Source organism: Typopeltis vanoorti, chromosome 15, assembly GCF_054136105.1.
Source record: "Typopeltis vanoorti isolate ZY-2024b chromosome 15, IOZ_Tvanoo_1.0, whole genome shotgun sequence".
Classification (NCBI taxonomy): Eukaryota; Metazoa; Arthropoda; class Arachnida; order Uropygi; family Thelyphonidae; genus Typopeltis; species Typopeltis vanoorti.
In genome coordinates this window covers 14,513,618-14,526,939 of record NC_143563.1, presented here as the reverse complement: position 1 = coordinate 14,526,939, position 13,322 = coordinate 14,513,618, and the positions used below count along the sequence as shown (strand labels likewise).

Genomic DNA, 13,322 nt, shown 5'->3' with positions numbered 1-13,322 from the left:
ATAAGGATGAAACACCGTAATAAATTGATTCCTGAATAATCTTAACAATGTCTTCTACAGCAGTTGCATTCTACCATTTTTATCTATAAAATACTCTAACTGTACTCTAGGAAACGGTAGAAGCTAGGGATTTCAGGGTAGTAGTAGATAAAGATTATGGTAAGATACATCATCTTACCATAATCATTCTTCCTTCTACTTGCTACATATCTAAAAAAACTCTCTAGGGTTTTTGTTTGCCTGATTTGCCAATTTCTGCTCATACTCCACTTTTGTTTTTCTTACTGAGTCACTCTCCCCTGGCTTGTTCTTTATACTCTTCATGCAACTGATTATTACTATTATTCCTCTTGTACTACCTTCAAAGTATCTTCTTCCAGATTTCATGCTTAAGTCCCCTATTCATGCATTTTACACTTACCTTATTCAGTCTTTTGGCCTTCAGAATACATTCACACATTGATGCTGCTATGAATTTCTTTGTCAGTTCCAAAGCAGCATATTTTTCTTTACTTCTCAACTCCTCTTTCCATGCTATATCTCCAAGCTGTCTCCTAAGTTTGTCATAATCACCAGCCTTGTACTTCCACATATATTCTTTCCTCATATATATATATATGTTGTCAGATAGATGGATTCAGGTATATTCTAATGCTTCCAAAGCTAGGAATGGTCTTTCACAGGGAAGACTATTCTTTAACTTACAGGGAAAAAAAAAAAATCTGTACTAGCTCAATTTTTTTCAGTTTCTATACCAATGACATCCCCAACACTGTCTTATGGAAAATGATGTGTACAGACACGTTGCAACTGAAATTCAGAGCACCTCTTTTGGAGTTGCAGAGAATACACTAACAGCTAGATTTCCAAAACTTGAAATATTTTAAAAAGTAGTGCTTATAATCCAATCTGCAGAAAATTGAAGTTGCTGCTTTCCATTTGATTAACAGCTAATTAAACTAGCTTCTGAAGTCTAAAATACAATAGGAGCCCTAAGTATATTGGAATAATTCTTGACAGATCCTTGTCCTTCAAAGATCACTGGAAAATTAAAAACTTGCAATAACTTGGATGTCTTCACAGAGTGCAGATGCTAGTACATTACATACAACAGCTTTGACATTAGCACATCTCACGGCAGAAAGCTGCATTATAACATCGCTTAACAATGCTTGCATCTCAACCAAACCATGAATGTTATCTCTAGAAAAATAAGATCAACACTAAGTTATTCACTTCCTTCCAACTCTTAGTGATATTGTTCCTCCTCCGTTAAGGAAGAAAAGAGCTTTAGGCAAATTATGACATAACACTGAGAATGGTGACTTGCCCACACATGAAGACATCAACTATTCAGAGACTGAAATCTGGATGACCTGCCTGGAGATGAACTGCATGCAAGTATTGCATGACATCTTTGATGTCGCATCAGCCTGGAAACTATACTTGCTGCCGCAGCATAGCTAGATTTTTAATGCCCTTGGTAAATTCATAGTTAAATGCCTTTCACAATGTGACAGTTTTGATAAGTGGTTAAAATCTTAACACTGGCCCAATGCCAAAGCATTTCTATACCAATGACAGAAACATCTCTAATTTACATATCACTATTATTATTATTATCATCATTATCCAGGCTTCCATTGAGTCAAAAGATTCATTGTGGGAGGTCCTTCCTAAGAAACACAAAGTCTATCAAGACTCATCGAGGGGAGGTCCCCCCAAGGAAACAAAAGTCTATCATACCACTCCTTAAACTCATTGACCGTTCTCACTCTCACCACTCCATCAGGCAATACATTCCATGGTTCAACCACCCTCCATAAAAAGAAACCACTCCTCATGGTTTCCTTTCGTAACTTCCAGGGATGGCCTCTTGTCATCACTCCTTCCCTCTGTTCAACCAAGCGAAAGAACTCTCCCTGTAACCACCTTTCAACAGTTTAAAAGTCTCAATCATATCACCTCTCCGTCTTCTATCCACCAAACTCTGCAGTCCACATTCCCTCAGCCGATCTTCATAACTAACATTGTACAGTCTTGAAACTATCTTTGTTATCTGCCTTTGTACCAGTTCCACGGTTAATTTATCCCCTTCAAATCCTGGGGACCAAATCTGAGAACAATAGTCTAAGTGTGGTCTGATCAGAGTCTTATACAACAAAATGATATTCCTGAATTAACTACCAGACTAAAGGTTTTGACCTTCCACTTAACCAGGATATGAGAGATGCATAAAGATGCTGTGAAAATGGATTAACTCTCCATACTATGACTGTGGCAATTTAGCCCAAGCCATTAACCATATCATTAGCGACTGCTCTGTGTTATCGTATCTACTTATATGAACCAATGATGTTAAAACTGAAGAAACTTTAGTATATAACTATTAAACTATGTTGCCTTTTTTTTGTTTTCTGTAATAGTTCCACATGTTCATTCCCTTATCACTTTCTATATTCATTCACAAAATAAGCTGTCCTCTTATCTGCCAGATTCATTTCTAGTCTCATTTTGTCCAGCTTACTTAACAAATTACTATGCACTAACCTATCATATGTGTTTTTCCTTTTCCTTTATCTGACTACATTGTCACTATTGTAGTCACTTCACATCTCTTCAAAGAGCCCTACTGCCCTCTGTAGCATGTTTTACATATCCATTTCTGATTTCTGGCTATGACCTTTTCCAAGCCATAATCATCACCATATTATATACTTATTTTTTTTTATCTATGTGTGTGTGTGTGTGTGTTATATATATATATATATATATATATATATATATATATATATATATATATATATATATATAACACACACACACACTGTTATCAAGCAATCTTCTTGGTTTTTGATGATGAAAGATCATTATTTTTTCTATATATTTCCGAATCTTCTGTCTTAGATAATCAGAGTATGCTTATCTTATGAAAATCTGCCTTTATTGGAATTAAACATTCACAATTCAAAAGCATAGACATCCACACCGACGTCCATCATTAAATTCATCATCAATAACATTTGCTCACGGCACTGGATATTTGAAACGTTTTCTAACAAAAACTGGTATTCTGACAATAAGTGAAAACTGGAAATTATTCAGATTTATAAATTCAATTAATTATAACCATATTACTTTGAACTCTTACCACTGCTTGATGCTTTCGCAATGTACATTGTTTAGGAGCCACCGATGCAAAACAATATGAAAATAATTTACCTCACGCGCAAACTTGTTTGCTTACCCTTAGGGAAATTACGTTTGCAATTCATTCTAATACTAATCCCAGAAAAGTAACTCTTAAATTTCATACGAAATAGTACTGTTGCATAATAATGACAAGACGATGTTCTCAATATCTAATATATAAAAAAAAAAATGAAGTAATCGTCTCTTAGTTTCTCATTCAATAAAGGGAAGAGAGAGTGGAGTTATTGCTAGGATCACCGAGTTCAACGCCCTGAAAATCATTACACATTTCATGATGAAATTTTGGGGAAGTAACTTACATTTTTGGATATAACAAAATATCATTAAAATACACGGCAAAGATGTTATTATGGTATGCTATTATCTTCTACTCAGCACCTACCCAAAAGTACCCTGGCCTATTTTCGTGAGAGTGTCATATTTAGAAACGTCTTCACAAAATGGGAACTGCAAATCGTTAGTATTATACTTCTCTTTGGTATTTGTCTTTGGAGTAGTTGCAGAAAGCATTCTTTTATCTTTATCATAAAACTAGACGGTAGATTAGTACCGCAACCGTGCCTCCTCTCCACGTGCACTATGTGACCCTGCGTAATGTGGTGCTACCAGGAATGCGAGATACCAATCGGTTTCGGTTTCTTTACTAAGTAAAAAAGAAAAATAATAAAATAAATAATAATAATAAGTTTGATACTTAAAGCAGAATAAATATTTTAATTTTAATTACAAAACTTTATATATAAACGTGATATTCAAACAAGAATAAATGTTAAATACCGATAAATTTTTACTTTTTGAATACAAATATAAATCGATTTTTTGACGGAGCGGTTCTCATATCTATAAGCCATACTTTCTTCGAACTTCTTTATATACTTTTTACTAAAAGCTAACTAATAACGCGCTTAAAAACTCGCTCAAAATAAAGGATTTCTACAATGTTCTCCAAACTCTCTAGAACCTTGTTCTTCAACCTGTGGTCCGCGGTCCGGTGCCAGTGTGCAGAAATTTTCTGGCAGTCCGCCAAAAATTTCTTCGTCTCTCAGAAACAACGCTCCAGTCACGAATATCAAAATTTCTAACATCTAAGCAGCAGCAGATGTCACACTAGCTAAATATTGTAATTTTATAACATTGGATTTAATAAACAAAATACTATCTAAAGGGTGTCCCAAAATTCACGCAAGATTTAAATTTAGCGCTGCGGTAAAGTGTTGCCAACGAGAAAAAAAAAAAAGACAGAGTGACAGCTGACAGTTCAGGGTTATTAAAAATGGAGCGCTACATGAAAGAACAACGCATTTTCATTGTTGAGCAATATTTTAAAAATAATGAAGGTTTGGCAGCTACAGTTCGCAATTTTCGTACAAAATATGGTCGGAATAGTGATTTAACTTCATCAACTGTGAAAAGATTAATTAAAAAATTCAAGGAAACTGGATCAATTAGTGATCTTATACACTCTGGCCGTCCTTCAACAAGTCGTTCCACAGAAAACATCGAAGCAGTTCGTGAGAGTGTTGCTGAGAGTCCAGAAACATCAATTCGGCACCGTGGTCTTGAACTGGGCATTTCGAGAAGCTCTCTACAGCGTATTCTCACGAAAGATTTGCATCTTTATGCTTACAAAGTTCAATTGACTCAAGAACTGAAGCCTACTGACCACACACACAGCAAAGAGAGTTCGTTGAATGAATTATGGAACAACAACAACTGGATGTTTATTTTTCGAACAAAATCATCTTCAGCGATGAGGCTCATTTTCATCTTGATGGCTTCGTTAATCGACAAAATTGTCGCATTTGGGGTTCAGAAAATCCACGAGTGATTGTTGAGAAACAAATCCATCCACAACGTGTCATTGTTTGGTGCGGATTTTGGGCTGGAGGCATCATCGGTCCATTCTTCTTCGAAAATGCCGCTGCTAAGGCAATAACAGTTAATGGTGCTCGCTATCGCGACATGATAATCCAGTTTTTTGTGCCTAAATTGCAAGATATGGATGTGGACGACATGTGGTTTCACCAAGACGGTGCCACATCCCATACAGCCCGAGAAACAATTCAATTACTGCATGAGTCATTTCCTGGTCGTGTAATTTCCTGTTTTGGTGATCAGAATTGGCCGCCCAGATCATGTGACTTAATGCCGTTGGACTTTTTTCTTTGGGGTTTTTTGAAGTCTAAGGTTTATGCCAACAAGCCCACGACCACCCACGCCTTGAAGGAGGAAATTGAGCGCTGTATCAACGAAATTCAGCCACATTTATACAAAACGGTCATGGAAAATTTCAACAAAAGAGTGCGTATGTGCCAGCAAAGCCGTGGAGGCCATTTACCCGATATGTTATTCCATGTATAACCCTATACCGTATACTTTATGAATCAATAAGAAATTACAATTTTTAATTAAAAACCTGTGTTTTCTATCAAAATTACTTCTTGCGTGAATTTTGGGACACCCTGTGCATTGGTTTATGTTTCTGTCTAGCTGTCAGCCGGTCCGCGAAATATTTCTTCTATTTTCCCCGGTCCGCAGGTGTAAAAAGGTTGAAGAACGCTGCTCTATAACAGTGCTTCCCAAACTTCTGGATGTCAGGGCCCCCTTTGGAAAAATTAAAATATTTCACGCCCCCCTCGAAAAAAAATCGTAATATAGACATATATTATTATAATATTTATTGTATTTATATTCAATACAAAACATACACAGCGAATATTGCAAAAATCAAATGCAAATATTACATTTTTAGCATCTTACATACACATTTGACATGGCACATTATCTCATATTTTTATATAGATAGATATATTATTGTACATTTGCAGTACAAGCACGTGAAATGTAAAACGATTAGTAATAAAGAAAGAATTAAAAACATAAAAGAAGCTTAATATGTGATGGATGTGGTTCAATACTGCTACACAAAAAGTCAATATCAGGTGAAATATTTGAAACTGCAATTCTTAGATTTCCTTTGAAATGAAACTTATATGAATAAGCATATATTTACTAATATTCATTAAGCACCGAAATACGCAGAAAGCAAAATTTGTGAATCCGCACCGATGTGTGATTTTTTCCCCATTAAATATAAAAAATAACAAAAAAGAAATAATAAATAACAAAAGTTAAATACGTTTGTTTTAAGATAAAAAAATTTACTTAGTCTTAAAACGTTTTCAATTTGTTTTCATTATTTCACGGCCCCCAAGTGGGACCGCGGCCCACAGTTTGGGAGGCGCTGCTCTAGAACAGTGCTTCCCAAACTTCTGGATGTCAGGGTCCCCCTCGAAAAAAATCGTAATAGAGAGATATATGAAGACGATGCAGGCTGTTCTGGTAAAATATGAAATCCTGCCCTTTTTTTTTTGAGTCTGTTTCTGCTTCTTCTGATTGTTCGCGGGATTTTTATTTTTATTTTTTATCAGCCACTTATCAATCTCAGGGTTAAATTTTTTAATGTAGAATATATCAAATAATATCACCACTTACCGATACTGGCACACCACAGACTGATAACATGAAATTAGTGAATATTACCTGAATAAGGGAATCCCCAGACCAGGAACAATTTTCTCTTTTGTGACTTTTCTCCTTTTAAGGTAATTAAGCCTAACGCGAAACAGACAGCAAAGGCAGGTTATTAAAACGTGCATATGATTGGTGCGGTATTAACAAAAGTTCACGCAACCGAAAGATAAAAGCATAGCTGACAATTGAGTTGAAATGCTAACTCTCTTCAACCGAATTCCATATGTGAAACTGCCATAACATTCAATATATATATATACAGTATATATATATATATTAATATATATAATTAATATATATTAATATATATATATATATATATTAATATATATATAATTAATAACAATAGTTTTTAGTTAGATACTCTGTTTGCTCATGCAACATATGGTTTTGTTTCAGTCTATACAGCATAGTTTCTGTATGAGGGGACATGTGATTCATTAATTAGTGTGTTTTTATCCCAGTTGTCTCTAATTGCACTATTTGTTGAGAAATATGTTACACAGACTCCTCATACCTTATTCACTGGCATAATAAAAGTACTTGTTTTTATTGCCTCTGCAGTATAGTGGCTGTTAGGGAGGGAGTGTTGTTTACCACTGCAAGCGAGTTACTATCTCCCCACATGAACTTGTTTAAGCTTTTTTTCATGTGTGAAGTATATGCGAAACTTTTATTGGTAACAGAAAACTAGCTCGGATGACAGTGATAATATAAAACGAGTTTTGATATGTATATAAAGTCAATATCAACAGTCCCTGATTACGAACGCACGTGATGAAAGGGAGAGGAAGATTTGGAGCTTCCCTGGAGAGCATTCGAAGTAATTACAATTAACCACTGCTTTGAAATGAGACATATGAATAAGCAATATTTACTAAGATTCATTAAGCACCGAAATACGCAGGAAGTAAAGTTTGTGAACCAACACCAATGTGTGAATTTTTCCATTAAAATATAAAAAAATAACAAAAAAAATAATAATAAAAGTTAAATACGTTTCTTTTAAAATAAAAATCTACTTAGTCTTAAAACATTTAAAATTTGTTTTCATTATTTCGCGGGCCCCCTCAACTAAACCTACGCTCCCAAGGGGGCCGCGGCCCACAGTTTGGGTAGCGCTGCTCTAGAACATAACTTTCTTTTAATTTAAGAAAGGAAAAAAACTATCAATGGGCGACCGCTAGGGGGCATTTGTCGCCATTTCACATGTTAACATTGTGCGTCACTAAGATAAACAACGCAACTTTATGCGTGTGTGATAGAGGGTATTTTGAGTTTCATACATGCGGAATGAATTTTTTTTTTTTAAATAAGTAGAACAGTCTAAAACTTAATTAATTGCATATAAATTATATATTGGAAACTTCATATTTAAACGCGCCTAAAAATGCCGAAAGTAGTATCGAGAAGCATTGTCTGTTCTGATACAAAGGATCAAGAAGAGTATAATGAGGACAAACCTCTAAATGTATATTATTGTCTTTGTGGCAATATGGCTATGATACTTGGTAAGCCTCATTCAGGAATATGATGTCATTGCTCATCATATTCCAGTAGCCTGTTTGATTTTGCTTTTGTTTTTGCTTATTAGTGCCGGACCAGATTGCTATCGATAGTGATAACTATAATTTGGGAAAAGCTATCCACATTTTCGGGTATATCACTAAGAACGGATGCAAACGTACATGTTTGCAGATGTAAATAATATTTACAGCAACTTTGGCGGTGGTGGTGTATGCTATGAATAATGAAGTACCATGAACGTATGAATAATAGCAGTGTGATACTCTTTTGAGAACTCATGCGGGGTAGATTAATACCATAATAAAAACGAGTTGGCCATAAACAAGAATTCCAGAAAAGAAATCAGTTGGAGTTCTAATATGTAAAATGTTGTGTAGTAACTAGATTTTCTCAAACTGAACATTTGTAAACTGAAAACAAACCGTGAGAATTTTATTTTTACTGATGTAAGATTTATGGATTATTATTTCTTCAAAAGGCTGTCTACAGTCTGTTTTAAATGTTCCTTTATCTTTATGTGGTATGCTTTATTTCATTTTAGGTGAACAGCATGACAGATTAAAGCCTATTTCTCATTGCTGATTAGATATGTAAATAGCAGCCCATCAAGAAATTTTTAAAATAATCGTTTTAGATTTGAAGATTGTTTTCATGCTACTCAGGAATTAGAATTTGAATTCTTGCTTAGCCAAAACAGTTGTTTACTACAAAGGCATAAAGGAAACCATGTTGGGAAGACACTGAACAAAAGAAACTGAAGCAATTCTTACATCAGTCACGTAGTCATTGGTGAAATCAATAGTTGAAAGAACTGGGCAGGTCAAAGTCAAGCCGGCTGCATTAGAAAAATTATCTGTATAGAAAGATCACAGAGATAATTGATCACAAGTTTGTGAATGAGCTATCTGATCAAAATTTGGAGAAACAACCTTGTGAAATTTGCTTTAGAATACAATTCTCTTCATGTATTAGTTCTCGTCTGTGATGAATGTGGGTATAAGCATACGGAAGGCACTTTTCTTTGATAACTGAGAAAGCAACAAAACCATGGGCTTACATAATAGTCATGTGATATCTATCACATGGCACTTTACTGCATGGAGAAGTTGGTTGGAAGTTTATTTTCCACTTGGTTAGACTATAATAAATTTAGTTTAATCCTTTACCCAAGTGTAGGCAAACAAAGTTTGCTCCTTTATTGAGGTCTCGTCAGTGGGCTAAAGGATTAAACTAAATTTATTATAGCTACATAGAGAAATATACTCCCCAGCAATCTTTGAGCATTATTACAAATTAAATTCTATTATACAATAATTTTCAATGCAGCTACTTCCTATTTGTTACTGCTAGAACTTTTTTTTTTTTTTCTTTTCAAGCAAAAAAAAAAAAAAATATCCATTCCAATTCTACTACACTATCTTCCTTATATTGTCACTTGATAAGCATATCTTCATATAAATAATCTAATTCTTTCTTGTAAGTTATTTAAAATACTATATCATAATTGCTACAAAAATCTCAATGAAATAAAAATCTAAAACTCATTTATTTCTCCATGTCAGTTTGGCTCTTATTATTCATAATCTTCAATACCTTAGAATTTCATTAATGGATCGAACACTATTAATTCCTTTCCTTAGTATTCTTAGTATTTCCTAGTATTCTTTTCCTTCTTCAAACCACAAGCCATCATACACTTATAATACTTATAAGTTTTTGTAATTTTTTTTTACAGCAAATAAATATTACGTTACTTCTTTATTATTTTTTTTACATAATATAACTTCTGGGAATAAAAATGTACAAAAAATTGCACAAAACTTATTGTCCTGTTGGATACAATTCAGTAGCTAAAATTCATTAAACTACATTTGGTAAATTCTTCTGTTACATTTCTTTTATGATATTTAATACAGTCATTGATGATGATGTGATTATTAAAATATCTTCACTACCAGGAATTGGGCTTGATTACTGTCTTCTGTTAATATGTAGGTATGCATTTCTCTTGATATTGAAAATATTAGCCTGTATTTGTTAACTACTAAATAAAGAAATCACTTTATTTTTTTCCCAGCTTCCTATAGAAAAATGGACTAATGTACTTATCACCATACAAAAACAAAACACTGACACACTGAAAATATACCTTACATAAAACACCTAATCTAAAACTTTTAAATTCAATCAACCTGCTAGACTACTCCATGTTAAACAAAAACACCCATACATACAATACTAGAAATGCAACTGCCAAGAAAACAGAAAAAAACTACTACCAAACACCTCCAGCCTGTGACTGTCAAGAGCTAACCATCTTTTAAAGTTACTAAAACCAGCATGTCACTTTTGCAAAAATAGATGTAGCCACACCTCAGAAATGCAAGTATTAAGAACCAAACACCTCTTGTCTGTGCCCCTTGTGAAAGCTAACCTGATCCTTTAGTTTTCAGAAGTCATAGAAACCAATATATCATCCCTTTAGAAATACAGGTACCAAGAACCAAATACCTCACATCTTTGGCCTTACAAATTTGACATTAAAAAAATCAAGAAAACAAAAACACCAACCACTTCACAAACAGAACCATCCACAAAAATAGCATAAATAATACTATAATAAACAATGCAATAAAAAAAAAAAGAAAACCATCATCTGGAAATGGTAGCAACCCATCTCTTCCAGGCCTCCCACGATGAGTCTTTTGACTCCATGGAGGCCTGAATAATAATAATAATATAAAAGTAAACAAAAAAAATGTACTTCCATGACCACCACACAATGAAAAGTGTGTGTGGGAGGGGTCAACAACAATAACACATTCATATTAAAAATTAACAAATTCCAGTCACTGACAAAGAAAAAGTTACATTAAAAATATACAATAGAAACAAATTATAACTTAACCTCTATTAAAGCAATATCATCTAGGGAAAATGCACAAAATGGCTGCATTAAAATGACCTCCATTCATTTGTCCACCTTTCCAACTCGAAATCTTTTTGATGAGCCAAAACATCATCATTCCTACTAATTATCTCCCTCCCCCCACATCCTCAAACAATTGAAATGCTTCCTGAAAATCCAGGGAACGTCACTGACATAAGAGTTACACAATAATGTCCAGTACTGAGCCTTAACATTTGAATATCTCCTTGTAGTCCAGTGACGTTATCATTAAGATTGAACAGTAATGAACCTTGTGGAACTCCACCTGTAACCTCCCAGAAAGCCAGTTGCTATCCTAAACCAAATATCAGCTTGTCACATGGTATCATGTCAAGTGCCTTTGCAAAATCCAAAAAGCAGTGCCATATTCACACAGCTGTCATTCCTGTCTGCAGACTCCACTTTGCTCTGCAACATAGTATACACCCTCTCATTTCTCAAGCCACTAACCTCACAAGGCCATCCTTGCTGCCCTTGCAATTCTAGTTTCTCTGCACTAGCACACTCACTCGCTCTTCTATCCTTAAATGTACTCCAAGTACATTTAAGGATAGAAGGTACGCTGCTCTGCACACCCCATATTATAGAATATATTTACATGATCCTCCTAACAGCTTGATTCACTCTTCTTTCCCTAGCATCCATGACCTTTTCTGCTTCCATTCTCTTTCTTTCTTTCTCCCTCCCTTCCTCTCTTCTCTTCATCCTTTGCTCCTACTCTCTGGATTTTCTCTGATTTCCTCTCTTTCCATTCCTCTTCCATTTTCTTTTCACTTCTTTCTCTCATGCCTACTCTCATTCTCCTTTCACTAGCTTAGCTATCTCTGATGAACCGAAGTAAACAAATGAGTTTGATATCTGTAAGGATGTGTCAAGTTTAATACCACTTTTCTTCATAAAGTGATGTGATTCATGCAGATCATAATATACATGCACTAACTTATAAAACCTTTTCAGTGCTTCATTTTCATATGCCACTGATGCATCCTGGAGTAAAGAGACTGTAATGCACTGAAAGACTTGTTACATCAGCATTCTTAGCAAAGAAGCAAAAAAAAAGTACTTGTAATTATTTGTTTTAAATAGTGTTGAATTTTTTTATACTGTAGTTGTATTAAATTAAATGGAGGTAATTATTGGTATTTAGATCAGAAATTATGTTTCTCTGTTAACCTTTTTTCCCTCTTCATTAGACTGTGCATTGGAGAAATTGCCTCTTAGACCAAGAGATGGAGCAAGAGTAATCGATGGTAGTAAGCATGCCCATAAACTCACATGTGATACAGATGAAACTGTATATTTAAAGGGGTATGGTAATTTCAATATGCTTATTGATAATTGATGCATATAATGAGTACTAACACTTGAATTTTTTTATATCTTAATGCAGCAATCCCTCGATTAATGCGTTCTTTAAAATAGGCGCATTAATCGAAAACACATTAATTGAATATAGCAGTGGTGTTCAACCTTTTTTACTACCCGAGCTACTTTTCTATAAAAAGTTATTCGCGATGTACTCTCTTATATATAAGTTATTCGACGATCTATTCTCTTATATATAAGTTATCTGGCAATCTACTCTCTTATATATAAGTTATCTGGCAATCTACTCTCTTACATATAAGTTATCTGGCGATCTACTCTCTTATATAGATCACGTTCCCCCAACCTGATATCTGATTATGCACAAATAAACAACTAAAAAAAATACACAACTAAAAATTTATTTGTGTATTTAAAAATTTATTTATCACTTTTAATTATTTTAATACAACAAAAAAAAAACAAATATATTGGAATAAAATATTTATTTCTCTATTTTGGAAAACCAAAGTTAGAAAAAACAAAAGATTGATTACAAACTCACAAGTTACAGGAAATGCTGGTTGATTAAAAAAAAAGAAGTTAATGTGAAATTTGGCATTGTTTGGATCTTGCAATATTTTCATAGTCAAGTTGATATGAAGAAATGGCCAATCGCAGACAGTCATCCAAATGATCATTTGTAATTGGGTTTCTTAATTGATTTTTTATGATGGTCATATTTGAAAAAGCTGATTCTGACAAGTATGTCGATCCGAAACACGACAGAATT

The 13,322-nt window shown here is 34.1% G+C and overlaps 2 protein-coding genes across 2 annotated transcripts in view; one reads left to right on the top strand and one right to left on the bottom strand.

The window, feature by feature from the left end:
* LOC150098404 (cyclin-dependent kinase 9-like) overlaps window positions 1-3,723 on the bottom strand; it is a 77,587-nt gene extending 73,864 nt beyond the window's left edge. Inside the window, exon 1 of the mRNA XM_090405197.1 lies at window positions 3,596-3,723. Coding sequence (XP_090261323.1) covers window positions 3,596-3,723 — 128 coding nt within the window. The remainder of the gene's footprint in view (window positions 1-3,595) is intronic.
* Window positions 3,724-7,999: 4,276 nt separating this feature from the next.
* LOC150098403 (STING ER exit protein) overlaps window positions 8,000-13,322 on the top strand; it is a 66,071-nt gene continuing 60,748 nt past the window's right edge. The window contains exons 1-2 of the mRNA XM_090405828.1: window positions 8,000-8,258; window positions 12,418-12,532. Coding sequence (XP_090261954.1) covers window positions 8,138-8,258; window positions 12,418-12,532 — 236 coding nt within the window. The 5' untranslated portion in view covers window positions 8,000-8,137. The remainder of the gene's footprint in view (window positions 8,259-12,417; window positions 12,533-13,322) is intronic.